This window comes from Aspergillus alliaceus (assembly GCF_009176365.1).
Source record: "Aspergillus alliaceus strain CBS 536.65 unplaced genomic scaffold BDW43scaffold_37, whole genome shotgun sequence".
NCBI lineage: Eukaryota > Fungi > Ascomycota > Eurotiomycetes > Eurotiales > Aspergillaceae > Aspergillus > Aspergillus alliaceus.
In genome coordinates, this window is record NW_022474720.1 from 23,956 (window position 1) to 47,069 (window position 23,114).

At 46.8% G+C, this 23,114-nt stretch overlaps 9 protein-coding genes across 9 annotated transcripts; 3 read left to right on the forward strand and 6 right to left on the reverse strand.

Annotated features, from left to right (window-relative positions):
• Nucleotides 1-2,840, reverse strand: BDW43DRAFT_143623 (RibD family protein). Its single transcript, XM_032038347.1, has one exon. The coding sequence runs from the start codon at nt 2,642-2,644 to the stop codon at nt 749-751; it is 1,896 nt and encodes a 631-aa protein (XP_031897858.1). The 5' UTR covers nt 2,645-2,840; the 3' UTR covers nt 1-748.
• Nucleotides 2,841-3,059: 219 nt separating this feature from the next.
• Nucleotides 3,060-6,709, reverse strand: nic96 (linker nucleoporin NIC96). Its single transcript, XM_032042733.1, has 6 exons — nt 6,662-6,709; nt 6,067-6,601; nt 5,338-5,992; nt 4,306-5,287; nt 3,479-4,224; nt 3,060-3,413 (listed from the first exon to the last, which is right to left on the reverse strand). The coding sequence occupies exons 2-6, from the start codon at nt 6,504-6,506 to the stop codon at nt 3,087-3,089; spliced, it is 3,150 nt and encodes a 1,049-aa protein (XP_031897859.1). The 5' UTR covers nt 6,507-6,601; nt 6,662-6,709; the 3' UTR covers nt 3,060-3,086.
• Nucleotides 6,710-6,876: 167 nt separating this feature from the next.
• Nucleotides 6,877-7,649, forward strand: BDW43DRAFT_283197 (cytochrome c oxidase assembly protein COX16). Its single transcript, XM_032042734.1, has 2 exons — nt 6,877-7,300; nt 7,364-7,649. The coding sequence occupies exons 1-2, from the start codon at nt 6,977-6,979 to the stop codon at nt 7,442-7,444; spliced, it is 405 nt and encodes a 134-aa protein (XP_031897860.1). The 5' UTR covers nt 6,877-6,976; the 3' UTR covers nt 7,445-7,649.
• A 957-nt stretch (nt 7,650-8,606) lies between these two features.
• ptpA (putative protein tyrosine phosphatase (Pyp1)) lies at nt 8,607-11,179 on the forward strand. Its single transcript, XM_032038351.1, has 2 exons — nt 8,607-10,196; nt 10,286-11,179. The coding sequence occupies exons 1-2, from the start codon at nt 8,781-8,783 to the stop codon at nt 11,030-11,032; spliced, it is 2,163 nt and encodes a 720-aa protein (XP_031897861.1). The 5' UTR covers nt 8,607-8,780; the 3' UTR covers nt 11,033-11,179.
• On the reverse strand, nt 11,180-13,309 carry BDW43DRAFT_143715 (F-box domain protein). The gene is made up of 2 exons (XM_032038350.1): nt 12,254-13,309; nt 11,180-12,189 (listed from the first exon to the last, which is right to left on the reverse strand). The coding sequence occupies exons 1-2, from the start codon at nt 13,041-13,043 to the stop codon at nt 11,327-11,329; spliced, it is 1,653 nt and encodes a 550-aa protein (XP_031897862.1). The 5' UTR covers nt 13,044-13,309; the 3' UTR covers nt 11,180-11,326.
• A 433-nt stretch (nt 13,310-13,742) lies between these two features.
• BDW43DRAFT_283202 (uncharacterized protein) lies at nt 13,743-15,030 on the reverse strand. Its single transcript, XM_032042735.1, has 2 exons — nt 14,440-15,030; nt 13,743-14,367 (listed from the first exon to the last, which is right to left on the reverse strand). The coding sequence occupies exons 1-2, from the start codon at nt 14,991-14,993 to the stop codon at nt 14,307-14,309; spliced, it is 615 nt and encodes a 204-aa protein (XP_031897863.1). The 5' UTR covers nt 14,994-15,030; the 3' UTR covers nt 13,743-14,306.
• A 632-nt stretch (nt 15,031-15,662) lies between these two features.
• BDW43DRAFT_143740 (FGGY-family carbohydrate kinase) lies at nt 15,663-18,261 on the forward strand. The gene is made up of 5 exons (XM_032038352.1): nt 15,663-15,685; nt 15,863-15,915; nt 16,018-16,289; nt 16,364-16,924; nt 16,990-18,261. Exons 3-5 carry the CDS (start codon nt 16,065-16,067, stop codon nt 18,046-18,048), a joined length of 1,845 nt encoding a protein of 614 aa, XP_031897864.1. The 5' UTR covers nt 15,663-15,685; nt 15,863-15,915; nt 16,018-16,064; the 3' UTR covers nt 18,049-18,261.
• Nucleotides 18,085-18,410, reverse strand: BDW43DRAFT_143814 (uncharacterized protein). Its single transcript, XM_032038353.1, has one exon. The coding sequence runs from the start codon at nt 18,319-18,321 to the stop codon at nt 18,121-18,123; it is 201 nt and encodes a 66-aa protein (XP_031897865.1). The 5' UTR covers nt 18,322-18,410; the 3' UTR covers nt 18,085-18,120.
• Nucleotides 18,411-18,474: 64 nt separating this feature from the next.
• Nucleotides 18,475-22,068, reverse strand: BDW43DRAFT_313361 (calcium/hydrogen antiporter; the record flags this gene model as incomplete). Its single annotated transcript, XM_032047582.1, has 5 exons — nt 18,475-18,733; nt 18,805-18,968; nt 19,033-19,971; nt 20,026-21,860; nt 21,921-22,068. The coding sequence occupies 5 exons, from the start codon at nt 22,066-22,068 to the stop codon at nt 18,475-18,477; spliced, it is 3,345 nt and encodes a 1,114-aa protein (XP_031897866.1).
• Nucleotides 22,069-23,114: the final 1,046 nt, after the last annotated feature.

The following is a 23,114-nucleotide window of genomic DNA, read 5'->3' on the forward strand; positions in this document are numbered from 1 at the left end:
CTTACCTAGTCCTTTTTTAGGTCACCACACATCACTTTATCATTCAATTGTTTCTCGTGGTATCTAATGGTGGGTTGTCTCCTTGTAATCTATTTATCTGTTACTTGGGACATACTACTAGTAGGTGAATATATGCCATTGAGAGAGGAGTTTAAGCATGCTGTTCCATCATGATATAATCCTCATCGACACGTCTCCATTGACCTGATACATATTCTCCACATAATACTTCGTACGTCTCTTCTTTTCTCTCTTTTCTACTCTCGTCTCCTTTTAAAAAAGAAGCGAACGAAAGAAAACCTTCAAATTTTATTAATCATGCATAGTAGCCAGTGACTTATTCTCCGACAGGTCCTGGCCTCTTAGACAATAGGCATCCAATGGATGGTTATCATATATAAACTTACTCCCAATTACATTTACTCCTGACATTTTTAATCCAGCAGGTATCTTCTTGCACTTAAGAGGTGAATAATTGTTCTTGGGGAACTACTACATAATCTATGTTATGAAGGGACTTGATATATACAACGGACTAATTGTGAGCTTTCAACAATAGTTGGAACGCACATGGGTCATGAGACCTTAGACTAACTGGTCATTGGTATAGGTCATGACTGCTGTCAGAGGCAATCTGCTTTAGTTAGCACCATCTAGGTATGTACATGTACCCTAGACGCTCCCAGGGTAGTTGCCGTATCGTCTCCGAGGCAAATTTTTTCTTTGGATAAACCCAAAGGTGTCTGGCTCAAGACTCTGGGCTGTGAGCGTTGGACCCATCGGCCCGGACAGGGGTTACAGTACGAATTCTCCCACACATTATGACGTTTTGTCCCAGTGGCATCCATTTCACATCCCTCGGGTTCAGGACGGCATTGGGCTTTCCTTGTTCATCACGCTTTGAGTCTGGGCTTACTGGTACCCCGCCACTGCCCAGATAAGTTGGAGCGACGGTTACAATGATAGAGTCAATGAAATCCGTATACTCGGGGTTCAGCAGCTCGCTCAAAACAGTCCCACCGCCTTCAATCATGACACTTTTAACTCCTTCAGACGCCAGGGCACGTAGAATAGCTTCCCAGCGCAACCGCCAGTTGTGATTGTATTCCACAATCCGGAGAAAGTCTCCCCCGTACCCTTTCAGCATCATCAATTCCTGGGGGTTGATTTGGGCTCCTGGTGACACAATCACCCATGGTGCCTTACCCTTTCCTTCAACTGCTGTTCGCAGCATCCTGCATTCGGGATGGACGGGCCACCGCCCTGTCGGATCAATTATAACCGGCCGTGGTTGCCACATCCTTCCAAGGCCGCCGAAACCGCCTGCACCTTCTAATCGACAATTCAACCCTGGGTTATCCGCGAGTACAGTCCCGACCCCTATTAGGATAGCATCATGGCGTGACCTTAGGTAATGTGTCATTAGCTTTGCCTCCGGCCCAGATAGGACTGTCTGCATCCCCGGAAGCAGTGATATCTTGGAATCCATGGAGGATGCATACGACAAAGTGACGTGTGGAAACTGCCGCCTTTCGTCGTACCTTGGGAGATAAGGCTCGAGAAAATCCAGAGGGAAATGAGGAAACAACAGAGTATCTGGCGGTAGAGGAGAATCCTGGTGTGCCTTCGGCGGTGTCGGTTTAGCTGGGTTTTTGCTGTTACCATCAACAGCCCTCGCCCGCACGATACCATGTCCCTTCTGATATTCATACCCATCATGAGGCATGAGATTAACTTCTGGGTTCTGTATTCTCCATTTTGCGGAGACATTACGAACGTCCGTAACAGTGCAGAACTTCCCCCCTGCTTCGATAAGCTTTTGAGGTTCCTCCTGAAACTTTGTGTAGATAGACGAAGGCAAGTACCCCTTAATGGCCTCCTTCCGTGCAAACTCCATAAGCCCCGAATTTCGCTTCACTTTGTCGATATAATCAAGGTCATGCGAGTGCATAGAGCTACTCCCAGGTGTTCTTGCGATAGTCACCGTTGAATAAGCACCTTCAAAGCGGACAACCTTGATCTGAAAGTTGCAGATACCACCCTCACGTACCCTCTTTTTACGAGGGCGCTTACCCTCCGGTAGAGGTCGAGTCTCCGATGTACGATGCGTTGGGCGCCGTAGACGACACATATAGTAATCTGTAGTACAGTGTCCTTCTTTGCTAGAGTTAGATCTTTGTTTAACCCACACATTATCGATGTAGGGCCAGTATGTTTCGAATTCCTCGAGGCTAATCTCGATTGGGTCTTTGCATTCAAACATTACTTGTCGTATTCTTGCAAGGTTTGGTGGGTTGTTAATAAGATTGTAGCTAGTGGAAGTACTCGAATCCTCTGAGTTGGCAGTAATGGCACGGTTGTCTTTCTTACCCTGAGGTCCCGGACAATCATTGTCGTTTCCCTCAAATTCCTGGAGATTTAGAGTAACATGGGGCCTTGGGCTATTTTCGGATTCTAGTAAGTTCGTTCGCCTGTCAGAATCGTGTGCGGTGTGGTGATGATTGCTCCCCTCCATCGCTTTCTCTGGTACTGCCTCCAACATAGGTGTTACCAGTACCGTAGACCCATTATGCAAGGGAGTGTCAGGATCGTAGGATAATGGCTTCGCACTCGTGTTCAACATGTCTGAATGGTCATGGCCCATGTCGGGTGCCTAGACATCGATTTCTAGTCAAGACAGCTCTGAGATGCATGCATGTACAAGATCTCGGCTGGAGAGCCCCGCGTCCATTCACAATCCATTTAATTCATGATGGCATAGATACATGGACCGGTAATGGGGCTAGTGATCGATATATATATATAGATTTGGCACTTAATATATTAAGGTTGAAGACTCCCAACCTTCTCATGTTGAACGGTCAGATGCAGGTGTTCGTTCCCTATCCGCCGAGGGATAAATCCTTGGCGCAAACTTTACGCGGTGCGGAAAATGTCCGCCCACTCATCTTCTCACAATAAGACTTCAGCCGCAGCACACTACAATCAACTCTATATTTTGGTACTAATGAAAAGCTGTAACCTATTGGGCCATGGCCCACACGTAGAAAAATGGGTTGAAACCATCAAGCGTGATTATCGGCTACCTAATATGCCCCGATATCTGCGCCAGAACGAGCCAGCGTCTCATACACTCTGGGTGGCAACTTATACTTGACCATACCGGAAAAGATCATAAGATCTTTAGCCATGACCAGTAATTCATCAGCCAAACGCTGCCTAATTTCATTTTCATATGTCCCAGAGCTCAATCGTTCTCTCTCATGCCCAATGCATGTGATGCTCCACATTACGACATGTCCGATATTGCGAGATATCATTGTGGGGAATGATGAGAACGCTTGGGCTGCACTTCGGATATAGGGAACCGAGCCTTTAGCGCGGAGAGGGAGGATATTCAAGGCGTTGATAGCCTGTAACAATGGTTGTCAGAGACAGTTAAATATAGGACAAGGGGAGCCGACAAGATTATACTCACATCCAGAGCTGGAGTCCATTTTCCTGCTTCAACCTCGGCTTTGGCCTCCATCATCTGAAGTAACAAACCACATGTGTCGCGATTAACCGGGCGTATTCGCTGGTAGTACAGAGCATTCTTATTGTAAATGCTTATAATGTTTCTCGCCAGAGCTACCGGATCTTCCACCGCCGTCAAGCTGAGGCTACTACCAGATTCCCTAGGATCTTCATTTTCTGAAACTTGAACACCTTTTTGAAGTTTTGTCCGTGGCTGTAACGGCTGCAGCTTCAAGGTAGGGCCTCCCAGTTCAACAGCTACAGAATCAGACAGTGCTCTGTTAATAATATCAATCACGCGATCATAATCTTCAGCAAGATGGTACAAGAGGACTGCATCAGTGATCAACCCCTTGTCATCAGCCACGGCAGCTGCTTGTATAGTTATCGTTCTCAAGAACTCGTCCTGATCCACCAACTTGATCAAGTTAATTCGCTGTTCAATGAGCCCTTTGATTCTAGTTCCGTCAGATCGTACGTCGCCCAGCAACTTGGCAAACTCCCGAGTCTCTAGGATATATTCGCGCAATGCTTCATGACACACAGAGGCTTGCGATTTGCCCAAGGCGCCTGGAAGGTCAGCGTTGAGGCAAAGCAAGGAAAAGTAATCAATTGCTGCCTCAACAAGCCCAGTGCGGAACTCCCTTGTGTAATGTATGATGAGATATCCAAAATTTATCTGCGGATACTGCTTCACCGTGAAGGATACTGCTTCTGTTAGTAAATCAATCCAACAAAGAATTAAGAGGAAGAGCGAGAGAAAAGGACGCCGGGCCCAATAGTACTTACGGATGTCTTCGCCCGAAGTGTAGAAGTCAGATACGCGCAGAAGGCCATAGTAGGCTAATGCGATAGCGAAGTGCACGGCGCTGACGGGAGCGTAAGACCCAAGGTAAGAGACAGCTTGTTCGAACATCCCTCCCAAGACTTGTAGTAGGAAGAAAGTTCCATAACCGCCAGGTCCCTCTTGGCCCTTCCCAAAGACTCGCTGCCCAATCTCTGCAATGTCAGTCTGGATGTCCTCAAGCCCAAAAACATCCCCTGCAACCTCTTCAGCACGGTCATCTTCTCTAGCTAGGCTGAATTGCAACCACATCCAGTCTTCAACGCTTTGGTTTACTCCCTCCAAGCGTCTGCGACTAAGGTCACAGCGTCCGATTATCTTGTAACAAGCCATTCGATAAGGGTCGACAGTATTGTCAGGGGCGTTGCGTGATCGCTGCTGGTATTCGCCGTTAATCTTGTGCTGCAGGTCCCTTGGTAACCGTCTGTCTTGTGCATAAGTCGTCATATAGGTCACGAATTTATGATCTAATGAGCGGAATCCAGGATCTTGGCTAACATATTCCGCTGCCTCAGTAATGAAGCCACACCGGAGGAGATAAAAAATGAGGATCCAGCAGTAATCCTGGCCAACCATTTGCAGCTCTGTCCCGTCGGGAGCGAGGTCTTTCCTTGCCGCCCTAAGTCGAATATAAGCGCGAACTTTATTGATCACGGTCGGTATGCCACCCAGCTGCGCCTCTCGAGGATTTTTGGCGATCACGCTTTCAACTTCGTCATAGAACAGATTCTCGAGAAACGTCCTAGACCCCTCAACAACTCGCCTCCTCAGGTTTACAGCTCGTCGTGAATTCGGCGCTTCCTCTAAATAATCTTCAAAGAATTGCCGTTCTTTCAACGCTCCAGGATCTGACGTATTTATGGCATTTGGGGTTTCTTTGACAATGCTTATCAGCGCATGGTAAGCGTCGAAGAGTTGTCGGGGAACCTTAGTGCCATTAGCTGACTAGGATATGTATTTCAATTTATACAACTTACATCGCCACTGATATGGCTTTCAACATTGGAAAATTCGTGAAGAATAGGGAAAGTGCGTGCTTGAAGTCGAGCAGAGTTCAGCAATTGAACCTTGTCCGCATACCGACCCATCTTTTCCCGTAGAAAATGAAGATCCGAAGATTGGGTACTGGAGGAATCGCTTCGTTCAGTTGGGTCTTCGAAGAGTTTGTGGCTCACCGTTCCAGCGCCGGGTACACCGATTACTGATTTTTCCAGACCGGAGCGCCCAAAGACACTTCTATGGGACACGCCCGGGCCAGTATGATGACTGGGAGTTGCACCAAATTGCTTCGATTGTTTTGTGGAACGCCCGAATGATCCTCTCCCATCACTAATAGCGTCATCTTTCTGTGCCAGACCGAAGTGCTGAAAGATTCTCTGACGTTGTTCCTCCCAATTTAGGTCGAGTCTTGTCTCCAAAAATACGTCGAAGTCTCTATGAATACGAGTCAGGCTTTCAGCGATCATTGCCTGGCGACCACGTTGTTGTATGTTTCGCAAAAACTTTTGATTGTCAGGGTCAAAGGTCTCCTCTTCTTTTGGAGGACCTGATACCGAGGCTTGAGGATCTAAAGCTTTGAGATGCCGCAAAGCATGTCCTGGCGAAACACCCGATGCAGCAAGAAGATAGTGGCTGTTGGGGCGGGAAAAAAGTCAGTAAGAGCGTAACCCTATGAGGAAAGCATCCAGCATGAGAATATTACGCACGCTTTGCTAGTTAATACACGTTGGGAATCTTTCGTCGCCCCGTTGCCAAGCTCCCTTGCTTTCCTTCGGATATCATCGAGACCCAATTGAAGACTAGGTAGCTCTTCGTAATTGTTGCTTCCTCCTGTTGCAGAAAGTGGTCTCTTTTTACCACGCTCCAATAAGCTGTTAAAGAACGCAGGCTGTGTCGATTGATTAGAGGGCTGAGAAGGTTGAGTTGCACCAGTCTGCGTCTGATTTTGTCCAAAATTCGAAGATGGAATGAACTGTTGCTGGGCTTGCGGCTGTGCGCTGAATATTGATCCGGCCGGAAGTCCCTGCGTGGCGGAAGTAGTTCCAAAACCATTTGTTGGATTATTTGTCGGAAGAAGGTTCGATGGTTGCGTGGCAGCTCCAATGGTCCCCCCTCCGAATAAGGAGTTTGAATTTGCGGAAGCCATTGGGCAACAGCCTACTTATTCCTTAGACACGAAGAAAGCGAAGAAAGACCCTCCTATAGTCCCTATAGCTTAGGTCACCGTAGGTAACTCCTATTCTAGTGATCAGTGAGTAAGTCGGTATTTAGAAAACATTGTGACTGAATGCCAGTACTCACAATTTATAGTAAAAGGTAGGCAATCATAAACAAGTGGTAGGGTTTTCACTTTCTCCGCAATCGATATTTAGGAAACAGCTTTGTTGCGGCCTCCATTTCCAAAATCAGCTATGTCGGAACTTCTATTTCACCGAATGCGCGGGATCCACAGAATCTGCCTTAGGCTCATTAAAGAATTAAAGGGAAGTAAAAAAAGCCCTTCGGCCATCGTAGTCCTTCGAATAACACAATCTAAGCTTGATTAAGAAATTATAGTACACTGCTCACTTTTCTTTTGTTCCTATATGCTATTACAATATCATACTGGCTCCAGCAATGCCTGTATTCCAAAGCAAAACATTTCGTCGTGCAACAACAGCTTCGTCTTCTCTTGGAGAACGGATCGGCGAGGCCTATCGTGCTAGATTACCCAAGCATCCGTTTATTCTCTTTGGACTTCCATTTGTAATGATCATAGTCGCCGGATCATTTGCTTTGACCCCTGCTGCTGCTTTGAGATATGAACGATACGATCGCAAGGTGCAGCAATTAAGTCAAGAGGAAGCAATGAATTTAGGTCTGAGAGGATCAGACGGAGAAGAGGGGATTAAAAGGAATCCCCGGAGGAGAATCATTGGAGATGAAAGGGAGGAGTACTACGTAAGTTAGGCCTATTGGATTGGTAAACGACTCATAGGCTATGGCGTTAATGAATCTCTACAGAGGCTTATGGCCAAGGATTTGGACAACTGGGAGCAAAAACGAGTACAAAGATTTAAGGGCGAACCCGATGGGAAATTGTGAATCTACTTGCCCAAGCAGTGGAACTCTTTTATATATTTTTATTTGCCGGCATTTCTTCGTTTTGCGATAGCATTCGCGACTACTGTTTCTTTCTTTCCCAAGAGTCCTACCTACAGTGTGTCGTCTTTTTTACCCTTGTTCTCTCTCCAATATACATGTTGGTAAATTTTTGGTTAACTATTTACCATACAATATTTAAAAAGGATCACAGTAGCCAGAGTACTAATCACAACGTAAATAAAACCAAGAGGGTATTACCACATAGGTTAAACTAAAATTTATATCGATTTCTATAAACTAGCAGAGATCTAGGTAAGTGGGAACTTGATCACTACCTAACTCAATAAGCTTATTTTACCTACTATCTACCTTTCAAAGACATACAGGGTTGTGAGAAAGAAAAGACGTGCAAAAAGCATGATACCTTCGTGGAACCAATTCTGGTTGAACGTTCGATATCTAAGTCACTATGAATTGCCACCGCCTTTTTTTTTACCTCCTTTGACGATCCAGACCTCCTAGAGTTCTGCACACTTTCGCCGCTTCCCGACCCTCTTTCTCTCCACCAGATAACGTCATACCCAGAGAACGACTTTAGTTCCTCCATTTTCCTCACATTCATTCGCCCTACCTGAAATTTCTCGCTTATTGACCCCGTTTCCCCCCTTCGTGCTCTATGATGGCAGTGGATCAGTGATTGGTATCTGTCTCCCCCTCCTTTCCCCCACTTTTTCTTCTTGGGTCTTCGATTGGCTCAGGAACTCTGGCGGAAAGTTGAGAGTGCGATCATTTTAAGACCCCTTATGTGAGACGACCGCCGCTGTGGCCAGAACTTCATCCCCCTCCAATACCCAATTTTCTTCGCCTTATCTTTAAGGATCCTGTCAGACCCGGATTATTTTCTTTATCCCATAAGCATCGAATGCCCTTCTAAGTACTGAAGGTTTCCACCACTCTTGATCTGATTTTCTGCGAAACCGTCCAGCATATTCTACGCCGTTCTCACCATCAAATCTCCTTGCTGGACCTCCTTGAGGCTATCAAACCTTGTGCATAGACTCTTTACGCCGTTCAGTTCGCTTTTTCGCCGTCAGGCATCAACAACACTTGACTACGGGTGGTTAAATGTGATAGCGGTCGGATTACTGCGGTGCATCGGTTTCAGACTGGTCAGTCGTCTGGAGAAGTCCCAGGAAAGTGCTCGGCTGCCGGATATCCCCTTTTGGAATCTCTGAACAGCCTCGAGATGGCAAGCAGGCTTTTCAACTAACTGAAGTACCCGGGCGTATTCAAACGGAAAGCAAGGGTAAAAGCGTCGTATATTGTGAAGGAAACTATGTCTGCTATGACAGGTCCTAGATCACCTACCTCTCCGTGGCCCCAGGAGCCACCAAACCTACAACTTGCAAGCCATCCTGCTTCGGCAACTCTCTTCTCGTTGCGTGATTCTCATCAGTCTCCACTCAACTCCAGCCTTAGCCCTCTCAATACGGTCCCAGAGCGTTCGGGCCCTAACTACTTCTCTATTAGTCTAGAGAAGCCTAGCAATACCAAAAAGGCCGGAGAAATTCTTTCATATGCTGAATCTTCAGTTCCCAGCCCGAAACAACAATTGTTGCCCATGAAGACACTGCTCGATGATTACACAGGATCTGGTTCAGCCGTTGACGAACGCCGGGCGTCCGCAATTTATAAACTCTCTTTAAACCGCGGTCTGCCAAAAAGGGATATGGTTTCTGATCGGTCTGGTCCTAGTCCTTCATCTATAAATGAAGCCTCTGGGAATAGCCGTACGATTGTAGTTTTGCGTTGTGCCGAGCTACTCGAGTCATCGCCAAATGATGTTATGCTGTTGGATGTGCGGCCGTATGCGCACTTTGCAAAAGGAAGTATCAAAGGATCGTTGAACCTTTGTATACCAACAACTCTATTGAAGCGTCCTTCATTTGATACACAGAAGTTGGCGAACACTTTTACAAACGAGATCGACAAGTTGAACTTTGCGAGATGGAGACATTGCCGTTATATCATTGTCTATGATGCAGGTACTTCCGACATGAAAGACGCGGGGGCTCTAGCCAACGTACTGAAGAAGTTCATAGCCGAGGGATGGGATGGCGAGGCACTGATTCTTCAAGGTGGCTTCAGCTCTTTTTCGAACCGATTTCCTTCCCTCGTCCAACGGCAGCCTCCGCCTGTAAGATCGTCAAAAAAGCCAACTTCAATGCACATCGACCTGCCATCCGCTGCTCCGATTGCTGGAGGCTGTGCTTTGCCTGATACTTCGCAGCCTACGATTCCATTCTTTGGGAACATCCGGCAGCACATGGATCTCCTCGGTGGTGTCGGGCAGATTCCGCTCCAGTTACCCAAGAATTTGACAGAGTCAACGCGACAGTCACTGCCCTCTTGGCTGCGTAAAGCGACGGATTTTGCAGACCAAGGTCGTGACGTTTCAGAGAAATTCCTAGATCTTGAGAAGAAGGAACTAGAACGCATGAAACAAGCTTTGACTTATGATAAATCGTCCGGCAATTCAATTGGGGATTTTCCAGAGAAATACCGTGTTGCAGGCATCGAAAAGGGCACCAAAAATAGATATAACGACATTTATCCATTCGATCATTCCAGAGTAAAGTTGCAGGATGTGCCACCCGGTGGCTGTGATTACGTGAACGCAAATTACATGAAAGCAGAGCATAGCAATAAATGCTACATAGCTACCCAGGCTCCTGTGCCTGATACGTTCAATGTGAGTTACATCGACTTCCCAGCATCCAGTCTTCAAGTCTTCATATAAAGCTTGTCCTCTTATAACTGGTTTGGCTCACAACTTTCTAGGATTTCTGGCGTGTGATTTGGGAACAAGATGTCAGGCTCGTCGTTTCTCTAACTGCAGAGGTTGAAAGAGGCCAAATAAAATGCCACCCATATTGGGAGTCTGGAAAGTATGGGCCAATTCAGGTCAACAACTTCTCCCAGAAACAAATCTATATGGATTCACTGGATTCGCAGCATGTTGTCTCTAACCCCACTGGTCCTCCGTTTGAATCAAGCGGAGATTCCGGCAAGCCATACATTATAGTGCGACACTTTGCTTTATCGCATTCCGCTTTCCCATTCCAACCACTGCGTGAAGTTACGCAGTTGCAATATCCATATTGGCCAGACTTTGGCACCACCTCACAGCCGGCTCATCTCCTGAGGTTGATTGAACAGTGTGATAAAGTCAGAAGTGCGACTCCCAGTCGTGACGTAGGGGCAACCGAACAGCGGCCAGTTTTGGTCCACTGCAGTGCGGGATGTGGCCGTACAGGGACCTTCTGTACCGTTGATAGCGTGCTGGACATGCTAAAGCGGGGACCGGCAGACTTTACAACACGTCTGCAGAACTCCGAACCGGTTGGAACTTCTTACCGCGATTGCATACTCGATGAAAACCTGGATCTCATTGCAAAAACCGTAGCTGACTTCCGTACGCAAAGACCTAGTATGGTCCAAAATCTTAGTCAGTTTGTCCTGTGTTACGAGAGCGTTCTGGAGTGGTTTGTTTCTCGGACGGAGGATGAACGCTTGGGGCAGTTATAAAGCTGGTCGCTAGACTCGAAGTCGAATAGAGCCTTGGCTTGTCGGCACGGTTCTGTCATTTTTGCCTTTTTCTTGAGCATATATACTTGTCTACTCCCTCTTGATATATGGTGTGTATACTTAGACGCATTTCCTGGTGTTTAGTGGAGCATTTCGCCTCGACTTGCTCTTTTATCCTTCTCGACAGAATCTCTAGTCTATCATAGCATTGAGCATTTATTGAATACGTTAAAGGAGTAGCCACTTGTTTGTGTCTTTTTGTGCCTAGTGATTATATGATCTCGAATCACGAATCTACGTGGCTAGTTGCTCTGTAATTCTTTGCCCTCTGCCTGACGGGCTGAGATCCCAGTACATCAACCCTCGGTCTGTGACAGCTAACAGTTCGTCTTCCGCATCAGTGAACTTTAGTTTGAAGCAGACAGCATCTAGTGGGAGGACGATTGGACGCAGTTCAGTCATACCCGAACCTGAGGACTGCAGTAGGGGCGGATAATAGCCGTTTGCATTTTGCTCGATGAGTGCACTTGGCTGCAATGCCCAAATATACAAGACATTCCAATTAGCGACAGCGATCCGTGTTCCACGCTTCGAAGCAGCAACCTTGCAGCCAAGGGAATTTGTCGAATCCTGGAAACCCCAAAGTCGTGCAACTACCGTCCAGTCAGGAAATCGCCGCCCGCGCTCAAGGTTCAAGGCATGTCCGCAACGCTCAGATGAGCAGACCGCTTCGGATTTCAGCAAACAGGCGATGGTCCAGTCCTCTGTTCGATGAGTGGCTATTCCGAAGGCAAGGTATTTCCAGTGACACCTGGAATGACCGTTCTCTTCCACTCGCGTTTCATGGGTCCCATAAAAGGGAATTGCGATTGAGAAGAGAAGACTCAGAGAACCTGAGAATTGTACTAGGGATGAGTTTTCATATAGTGGAGGCTGGACTGGAAAAGAAGTCATATTTATCCTTTGGAATGACCCGTAAATGGGTTGAGCTCGGTGGTAATAGAGTAATTGGGTTGATCTATCGTTAAATGCGAGGTCTGCGATAGGTCCTCTCTCATTATTGAAACGGGACCCGGCCAGTCTTGCACGAAGATACACATCATCGCCCGGAAGCGGTCCAGCCCGATCTACAAGGACACAAGAATCGTAGTTGAAGTCTGAGCTTGGTCAGCAGCTATCTCTCCTAATATAAATTAATAGGAACAGAGTTGGGCAACGAACCGACCACATTTGACGGACTGTGGCTGCTAGATGCGTTTTGTGCATTGTAAAGAACCACCTCGTAGGCTCCGCCAGAATTATGCCAGGAAATTGCAAAAGTATCTCGATGGGCAGCGGCAAGAGCCAAAGGTACATACTCAGCATGGTCCGGAAACGTACAAATGCGAACAGGGTCATGGCGAGATCCGAGGGAATAACGAACGAGATAGATCTGCCCTCTAGCACGTGATTGTAATGCCTGCTTGATAAAAGGATGCTCCGAGTCCAGACTACCCTGCTCGACCGCAGGCGTGAAGCGTTGGAGGACATAGAGGCCATCGTCTGCACCAAAGGCTGTTTTCAAAACCTCGACTACTCCTGACTGGAGCCAGGGTGGTTTCAAGCAAGCTTTAAGCCGAAGTTGTCCATTTTCAAAGCAGAAAAGCTGAACGTCCTCCTGGCCCTTGAGGACAAGTGCAAGGCTTTGGTGATCAGAGGGGGCCAGCGATGACGCTTTAACATCTAGGGCTGATGTCCCGAAATTGAAGTGAGTGCAATTTGCAGTGAACTGCGCACCGTACAGTTGCTGGGATGCGCGTCTCTGAAGCACCTGGAACAATTGCTTTGAATCGAAACATAGAAGACCCTCGTTCAGCCCAGGGGTTCGATGCAGGTGGTACAAGACAAGCTCCCGACATTCGGAAGCAATGGCATAGAGTGTGCGACAAGAAAAAGCTGCCTGCAAGAAGGCCGGCGTTGTAGAATGTTGGAGAATGACCTGTATTAGTTCTGTGGGCAGATTTAGGAGCATTGCACCGATTTCAAGGACTCGTTTTATCAGGCCCCAGGTAGCTGATTCGTTTGAAGCTTGCTAGTAGAAATCGGAACATATGAAAGCTTGATTATCAAGGGATGTAGGTCTCTTACGTCTTCCAGTGAAAGCAGACTAATATATCTAAGACGTTACCAAAAATGAGTTTCCTTGTGGGGAAGGGTTATGTTGTGGAAATGTAGTGTACCAGGTAGGTGATAAAGTAGACCTGGTCTATCTGGATCTAGTGCGGGATCCGTTTGAAAGCCCATCAGACAATTCAGGTAGACGCCGAACAGCACGTATGGTTGCCTGATCTTTCTTTCTTGACTTTATTTTCCCTTTTTCCCTTTTTCCCTTTTTTCTTTTTTATGTTTTTTGATGTACCTATGCATACATCCTCATGCAATAATTTTTATGTACATTACATTACATACTATTAGTTATTTCCACCGTCCTTCTCGTAGAAACCTCAACTTTAGAATGAGCTTACAGAAGGCTACTCGGAAGTGCCACACTTCGTAGTGTATTCTCTATATACTCCGAAAGTTAATGTTACTAGATAGTATAGTATGAAAGTAACTGTGATGTTTCAGCATTCCACCCTCTACAGTCCTCGTGAAAGGTTATGCCATCTCTAAGCAAAGTGAACAATCATCGGGGTTGTGAGAATATATATCCTCGACTCAGTTAGGTTAGAAAGAAAATTCCATAAGATGTGCTTCCATGAGCTGAAGGAAACATACAAATACTGTAGATGCACTTATGTGTTTTATTCGGATATCTAATCACCCACACAAATTAAATACTAAGATGATATCTACGCGCAACTAGGACTAATATTGCTGCAGACCAGAGAAAACGCCCTTTTTCAGGTGGGTCTTAATGGTACCCATTCAGATGAACATCACCAGTGCAAAAATTTCTACCTCTAGGATGCAGGAATATTCCCCTTTTCCTTTGTTACCCCTTCCTTTGCTATCCTCCCTAGTACCGGAGATTTATTAAAGACTGCCTAGGGAGCACAACTCCATCTCGGGCCAGGTCATGAAAATGCGGACGCCCTCTAGATAGGTTCAAATACCGAGTCACGATTGATTTGTAGCGGCCATTGAGCTCTTTCCTCAGTACGGTTGTTAGATGTTACATGCAATGGTGTCGTTCTCTGACAATTCTGGCCTAACCCTCCCCTCTCCCCCCTCTCTCTTGGCGGATGCTTCTTAGGATGATTATAAATTAACAATGAGAGAGGCGGGCAAGGATTTATTCTTCCCCGCTACCAGACATAGCCAGAAATGTGATTATGAGGAAAACCCACCAATATCTGATAAACGCCAGACATGTCAGTTAATCCCACGTTGAAGGAACAGAAAGAGATAGACACCAAAGCGCTTACTTTTGGAAGAATGTCTTCTCGACGATTTCTTCGGGTTTGATGCCATCTGGACCAACCGCAACGGGGCGATTGAGATGTGGTCGAGGCCCCGCTTCGACATGGACAAGCTTTACGTTGGGGCTAGTTGAAGTTGATGCAGTGGCAGACTCGAGTAATGATGATGATGTTGACGATGTTAAGGCGGCGTGATATACTTTATTGGAAGAATCGAGATAAAGCTGGAGTATTGGCTTTGGCCCATCACTTTTTGCGATGACAGTCCAGGACGTGAGAGTCCCTGTCCATTGCTTTGGGTCTATCCCATTGGAGGTATACAGGCCGATACGCACTGGGCTTCGCGAATCATTTTGTACTGTAGTTGGAGGCGAATAAGAGGCCACATTGACCTCTAAAGAGCTTGGGTCGTAGGAGATGCGGGCGAAAATTGAGGGTTCGGCGGATGTTATCGGCCAGTAGAGAATGTCTGTAGAGATCGGTTGGGAAGCGGGTGGAGTAGTAGCCTGGGTGTAGGTGACGGCAGAAAGTATCGGGATAATAATTGAAAGTGGGCGCATGGTGAAGGGGTAGATGGTTGCACAGTAGAAGTACAGACAATAGTTATGCCATTGGGGAAGAAGGGAGTTGAATGGGAGATCTTGTGATGAATATATATTTATTTCAATACAATACAAATAATACCTATAAAGAACAACTTAACCCTCTCACTCCCCCCCAACGTGCGGAGTATGTACTGTACTGTACTGTGTGTATTATATATGTCTCGATACCCAAAGATGTATTTACCTGGTAGGTAGGGCCTGGTAGGCACGCCGTTACTCTTCCACAGATCCAATGCAATGGAGACTCAGTTATATACTAATGCACCTACAGTATGTACAAAGTACATAGGTATGGTCTACTCAGTAGTATTTCCACCCATAACACGAATACCTGTGCGTTTTACAATTGACCGTAGAGTAAGATTCGAAAATATGTAGTCCTGCTGTTAGGTCTTGCATCTATATAGTATATACTATTACATTCGTCTCCAATTTGCGTAGCTGCTATATAAAGCAAATTGATGTATATCCTAGGTACCAGGTGTGGTTCGGGATTAGTAGTAGTTAGTTACTTAGTACGGAGTAGTATTAGGTTAGGTACCTACCTAGTCACTGCGTCCTAAGTAGCGTGGAACTTCCGTCTGGAAACCCAACAATGTCGTACCAGACCGAGTCCCAAACTTGATTGGCCCCCCACAAAAGCCCTGGTAAAATCCCCCACACTGGATGGATGTTATGGCTGTCTCTCCACTACTACTATTATGGACCTTCTCTTCCCATCCACTTATCCTCCCCCACCAAAAAAGAAAGCCAAAGAAGAAAGACCTTTTTCCTTCTTCTTTTTTTTATCCTCTCTAGTTTCACGCTCACGTCTCATATTTTAGCCCGGATTGGTCTATCAGTGTTTCTCCTTAACTCCACCTAGTACATACGACCGGTAAGCTGTTCAGGCACCCAGTGGTTCATTGTCACTCGTCTGGTGAGCTGGACAATCATTTGCCATCTTTTGCATTAGCCCTATCTAACATTCTTAGCCAAGATCTCTTTCTTTTTGACCATCGGTTCAAACCATTTGCTTCTCCCCCAATGGCATCGATAGCCCCTTCTTTGCCCTACCGTCGACCATCGCGACAGGGTTCCAGACAGGCATCGAGAGATAGCCGGGATGACTTTCACTTCCACGTAGACCATTACATTGGCATTGATGTTGGTACTGGCAGTGCCCGTGCTTGCATTATCGATAGTAAAGGAGATATTGTTGGATTGGCATCGGAGAACATTGGCCTCTGGCAGCCACAACAGGGTTACTATGTAAGGTCTACTTTTCATCTCTTTACCATGCCTTTACTACCCGTGTCGGCTTATCGGCTGATGGTCGTTGATAGGAACAATCTACAAATGATATATGGAGGTGTATATGTGTGGCCGTCCAGCGTGCCATTAGCCAGCACAACATCGATCCAGAGACCGTACGAGGGATTGGCTTTGATGCAACATGCTCCCTAGCAGTGTTCTCTAATGTTACGGACGAACCTGTATCTGTGACAGGACCGGATTTTGATTCGGATCGTAATGTGATCCTTTGGCTGGATCATCGTCCGGTAGAGGAGACGGAAAAGGTGAATGCTACCAATCATAACCTTCTCCGCTATGTCGGCGGGAAGATGTCCATTGAAATGGAGATTCCCAAGGTTCTGTGGCTGAAAAATCACATGCCTAAGAAACTGTTCGACCAGTGCAAGTTTTATGATCTGGCAGATGCACTGACGCACATCGCAACTGGCAATGAGAAGAGAAGCTACTGCAGCGTTGTTTGTAAACAGGGATATGTTCCTGTCGGAGTGGATGGGAGTGTCAAAGGCTGGCAGGAAGATTTCTTGGCTGAAATTGGCCTTGGGGACCTCACTCGGGAAAACTTTAAGCGTATGGGAGGTGTTGACGGGGTGGTGAGCCTTTTTCTTTGTTTCGCGTTTTCCACAATCTTATGAACGTTGACCGCTGACTGCCTTAGACTGGCGATTACCTAAGTGCAGGCGAACTGGTTGGAACCCTTTGCGAAAAGGCAGCCTCCGAATTGGGCTTACCCTCCGGAATTGCCATTGGCAGTGGGGTCATCGATGCCTATGCAGGCTGGATTGGTACTGTTGGTGCCAAAGTTGATCTCGGGTCCGAGCAGCTGAGCTCAGACGTTGCCAAAAATGATAAGACGCAAGCCTTTTCACGTCTGGCAGCTGTCGCGGGTACCTCAACCTGCCATCTTGCCATGTCCCCGAACCCTGTGTTTGTCCCTGGGGTCTGGGGACCGTATCGTGATACCATTCAACCGGGGTATTGGATGTCCGAAGGAGGACAGTCTGCGACGGGGGAGCTGCTCAAATACGTGATTGAGACCCACCCGGCGTTTAACCAGGCGGTGTCGATCGCTGAATCGTATAATGCCAATATTTACGAATATCTGAACGAGCATTTGAAAGAAATCGCCCACGAACAGAAAGCCCCGAGTGTGGCTTATCTGGCACGCCATTTCTTCTTTTACGGCGATCTGTGGGGTAATCGGTCGCCGATTGCAGACTCGGGAATGACAGGCTCCGTGGTTGGCCTTACAAGTAACAAATCTGTGGATGGGCTCGCCATTTATTACTACGCAACACTTGAATTCATTGCTCTTCAGACACGGCACATCGTCGAGACTATGAATGAGGCTGGCCATAGCATTACCTCCATCTTCATGTCCGGATCTCAATGTCAGAATGAGATCTTAGTCAAGCTCATCGCTTCAGCATGTGGTATGCCTGTCCTCATCCCCCGGTACATCCACGCTGCCGTCTGTCATGGTGCAGCCATGCTAGGTGCTAAGGCTGCCAGTGCTGATGCTGAAGGCAAAACGGAGGATTTGTGGGAGATCATGGATCGGATGAGTAAACCAGGGAAGAAGATCGTCCCGACAGATAATGCAACCGAGAAGGCTTTACTTGATGTCAAGTACAAAGTCTTCCTAGAGCAGTGTTACAAGCAACAGGAGTACCGAGGTCTTGTTGACAACGCTGTGAGCTCATGGAAGTCACCTTGAAGCTAACCACAGTTCTTCGGCCACTTTATCGTATTGCATTACTTTTTGGCTTTTCGATAGCGACTATTAGATTCAGCTCCTACCTTGAGAAACGGACTGCAATCTATCTAATTGGATATAGTGCAATGTGGATTTAAATGAATTTGGACAAGGTATTGTTATGGTGTTAGGGTTTTCCGGGGTACAGTTCAAATAGAGCGGGTGCGATAATGTGTTTTCAGGTATTTCGACATGTAGCTGATTGTTGATCTGATGTGATTGACTTGAAGTCATTTGGGTCCTTGCGATGGTTGATATAAACGCAGGACATATCCCATGTAAAAGGAAATACTGTACAAAGTTTCACGCGCCAAATATAAATAAAGTGGATATGTGCAGCGCCCACCGTGCAAAGGGGCACAATCTATCTAGTTCGTGAATCAACAATTAATAGGCGGCGCCACTCCTCGACCTACCGACAGTGTGGAATGTTCGAGGGTTGCCAAGCGCCAATGTGTCGAGGCGATCGACACCCATGGTGTCCATGTTGCTGTAGCCAGACAAGTAGAAACCAATCACAACAACAAGGTACGTGAGGACGAGGATAGACCCCTTGAAGTAGTTGCTCTTCCCTTCTCCGTAGACGTATGATAGGAGGAAAACGCAGAGGATTACCGAAACCATGTCCCATTGGGGGAAGATAAGGCTAAAAACAAATAAGGTTTTTCCCATCAGTATTTCTCGTTTCATCGAGTCCTAGGGTCATTTTAAACATACTTGAATGTGTGGGTCAGGAGTTCTGTGGGATCAATCAACCGTTCGTAGATAGCACTGAATAAAACTAGGGCTGGAATCTGCAAAAGGCAAACCTGCAGGGCGTATGCAGAACCGATTTCCATGGACAAGGCTATGTTACCATTCATGGCGAAGGAGATAGCATTCTGCAGTACTGGGTGTGAGTGATATTCGGTAATAGTTTAGGGGCTGTCCAGTGATGAGACATACCAAGAACTCAGTCGTGTTAGGGACTAAGGCAAAGAGTGTGATCCCAAGGAACTTTTCGTCAATGTCAACACTTTCCAGCACCACATCTACTGTGTTCACCAGAATTTCAGCAATGATTGCATAGAATATAGTAGCTCCTAAAAGGATGATTGAGCTCCTGGCTTTGCTCCAGTTGGGGGCATCGTGTCCGCCACTAATTTGGCCGTGCTCGAGTCCAGTGTCATCATTTTCATCGCCTATCGCTTTGGCTGGGTCTATGAACCCTTTGTTACTAGGCCGTGATGGGGTCCGCTGGACAGATAACTTCCGGGCTCTAGCTGCATCGCGGGTAGCAATAGCCGCTGCTGTTGCTGCAACTTCTGTTACCTGGCGCACCAAATTCTCATTCTCTTCACTAGACAGGCCCCCGAAGTGGCCAAACCCTGAGCGACCCTCATCACTATCTCCATGTGGAGGAACAATGTACGGTGTGTTCTTGTCACGCGCTGAACTGGACTCCGGTTGGTCTGTACCAGATTCGGTTGAAATATCAGACAAGCCAATGTGCTTTAGGGACTGCCCTAAAATACGTTTGTACAATTGTGAATCTCGGACGGAGCCCTTTGGACCAGGGTCGGCGTTTCCCCTAATAGTCGCCGATGGCCCACTAGGGAATAGGAGGTGCCTCGGCTCATAAATATTGTGCTCCTGAACTGCTGCCGCGGCTTTCTTCTCTTCGATTTCTGTAGCCCATATGAGGGCAGCATGAGTTCTAAGCGTAAACCATAAACCAATGATGTAGGAGAGAAACAAAAATAGAGCCGCAAACCACGAATAAGGTTGGACAGCCTTTCGGAAGAAGCTATCGTTGACAGCTGGGACTTGAGAGAAGTAACAGCGGCGGCAGTCACTACCACCCGCATCTATAGTGTTGGAGCAGGCACGGCAGTTTAACTCATGCTAGACGGTAGGTGAGGAATAGAACCTGAATTAACAACTTGGGGGGAAACTTACGCTGCCATAAATTTGATAGAATAGCGTGGGTCCGAAGGCGGCAATCACAGCGAACATTAGCATCGTAGATGTGACGCCGGCTGATTTAACATTGAACCGCTGTGTTTTGCGCTTTATAGCGCCAAAACACATGGATAACCCAGGAAGGAACAGAATTCCTGCGAAGATACTACCAATGATACTACCTTCAACAAGCCGGCCTTTACCCTCAGTTAAAGCAACACAGTATAGGTAGACTTCCACCACAGTGGAGAAGAAAGCATTAACAGCAGCACCCATACCCATTGATGATTGTGCAGAGATGGATGCAACGGCCTGTCCAATGAAATAAGCAAGGGGTATGATGGAAACAAGCGCCAAGGTAAAAATCAAGCCTGGATGAGTCAAGGAACTCTGAACGCCCAGAGTTTTATCCAAAAGGAAGTAGTCAAAAATCACGAATAATACAACACCGAGGAGGTTGATCAAGAAAATGTTTGTGCCGCCAACCGTGTATTTCCAGTATCGTAATCCGGCGGCACGATAGGTGCATAAAAGAATAGATGAAGAGGAGGTTGGGCTCAGCCGTGTATATGAGGTATCGGAATGGTAGGATAAAGCGAGAGGATGGCGACGAAGATGGTCAAACAGGATAATGGTCACGCGCCCCATTGGAATCCAGAAGACGAGCAGCCAGCAGAGCAGAGATACCAAGAGCATCAAAGGCCCTACAAGGAAATAGAAGAAGACAAAGAATACGACACGTCCTAGGGTCCACTCGCCACGGCCAAACAAACGCCGTTTATGGTGACCCAGAGGACTGTCGCGTGAACTACCTCTTTGTGTCCGTCCCAGCAGACTATCTTGTTCACTGGCCGAATCGATGCTATTTCTTCTTCTCCCCACAAGAGACCGGCCGCGGCGAGGGCCGAAGAACAGCCTTCCATGCTCTAGGTCACCGTTCTGCCATTGTTCATATTCACTAATGCTGCGGCCTTCACCTTCGTCTTCCTCTGCATAGTTTTCATCGGTGTCAAGGCGGACAAACGATCCGAACGGGTATATTAAGTACCACGAGAGGCCGGAAAAGACCTTCCCATATTCCACAGCACTTGGAGAATACGCGAAGATGAAACAGGCGATTGATCCAATAAGCGCAGCTAGAGCGAGCCACCAACCGAAGAATACTGTCCACAGCAAGTTTGTCAGGAACAGCATAGTACCCACTCGACCGCCAGGCGATGAATGAATGTCACCTTCGGCAGTTTTCTCAACTGAACGACTCTTCTTGTATAATGCAGGTTTCCATAGCCTTATTCCAAAGGGATGTGTTTCATTGATAGCTTGTTGTCGGTCCTTCAAAGTAAAACTTTCCGCATCACTCATGTCCTCGTCGTTACTGTTGCCATTTTGGCTCCCGCTTTCGGAGCGCTGGGCAGAGATGCTATTTCCTGCGCCTTCCAAGCTAGACTCAGGTAGAACAGTATTTTCGTCCTCATTGTTCTCAGGGTCTGCTCGTGTGAGTGGACTGATACGAGCATTGATTCTTCGCCTTATGCTCGAGCTTTGCCTTTGTAAGGGACGTATTCTTGGTGAATGCTGAGGGTTTGTGGTGTGTTGCATAGCGATGTCTTCCTCAACTTCTTGGACATCATCGTCGGTGGAGAACTCTTGACCCTTATGGGGTATCGCTCGCTTGGAGGACATGCGACGTGTCACAGATGGCTTCCTTGGTTTATCCGATTGCATAGTTGCCGTTGATGGTGATTGGGATGGGGGTATGCGGCTCGAGCTCTCCGCCTGACTTTCATCCGTGCGTGATTCAAAGCATGCCCTCTCTGAAGGCTCTAATGCACCTACAAGAGACTTGTAAGTGATCTACATCAGTAATCCATCTGACCAATGTATGGACACACCATAGGTTCTTCTTTGTTGGCCCATAACCCTTGACTGGCGAACAGTTCCAGACGGCATATGATCATTGCTCACATTCGACGTCAACCGCGAAGGGGTATCGGATTGCGAGGAACAAGGAGGGTTACTGTCTCCTTGACCGCTAGACATGATGACGTTTTCTATTGTTTTGTTCCTTAATTTTAGAGGACCTAACAAGACTTTCCACAGTAATAAAAGTAATAAATAAGAGGCCGGGGAAAGGTCAAACGGAGTGGTGGGAATAAAGCCTGTTGTTAGAAGGGAGAAAAGAAAACAGGTCACGAAACACGTCGGTGAAAGAGACGAGGACGAGAGAAAGCTTAGAAGAAAAGAAAGAAGGTGGCCGATTTACATATTGCAATCAGCACTGAAAATTTTTTTTGGAGGCAGGCCACCACGGATGGAGCACGAGGATAAATGGACGACGGGGGGAGGGACGAAGAGGAAACTCCCCAAGCTCTATGAAGCTAGTCTCGATCATGAGATAAGACGAGAATCTCATCCCCGCAAGTCAGCTGAGACTTCAAAATAGAGGTCTAAGGCCTCGTTCAAATAATGAGGGAGTAAGAGGATTGTCTCTCTTGATCAATCAATGTTAAGATGATGTGCTTTAGACAGCCCAAGTAGTACTGTACCTATCTATACCTTGATTCTTACAAAACGTACCACTCTGTAACTAAGGCAAGAATGGAATGATCGATGGTCCAACCATAGATACTTACCCAGGACCCACAGACACCAATCAAAGCAACGTATATCCTCTAGCCACAGGTAGTTATAGTTATTTGGTTATTACTGAGGCACATCCAGAATTAATAACGTATTTCCCGGGTCATCCGGCCACCCGGCCGCCCTTCTAAAATTGAAGCCATACAAAACACCATATAATTGCATTTCTATAGAATAATGAGTAGTTCTATCGATTTGGGCAGGTTGTAATCTTATGGCCCTGTACATTGCAACCAGAACACCTTGGTGGGCGCGTCTAGGAGCTGATTCAGCAGGTAAAGCCCCATCTGCCTGTATGGCTTCATCTGCATTTTTCTGCTTTCTATAAGCGCCCTTGTTTTCTGAACTGATATACCGGATTCTATTTGAAGCTGCTTTTTAGAGCGCTTTTGCTTTTTAAGCTGCTTTTCATGAGCAGCCTGGTATTTCTTAATTTAATGCTTTAA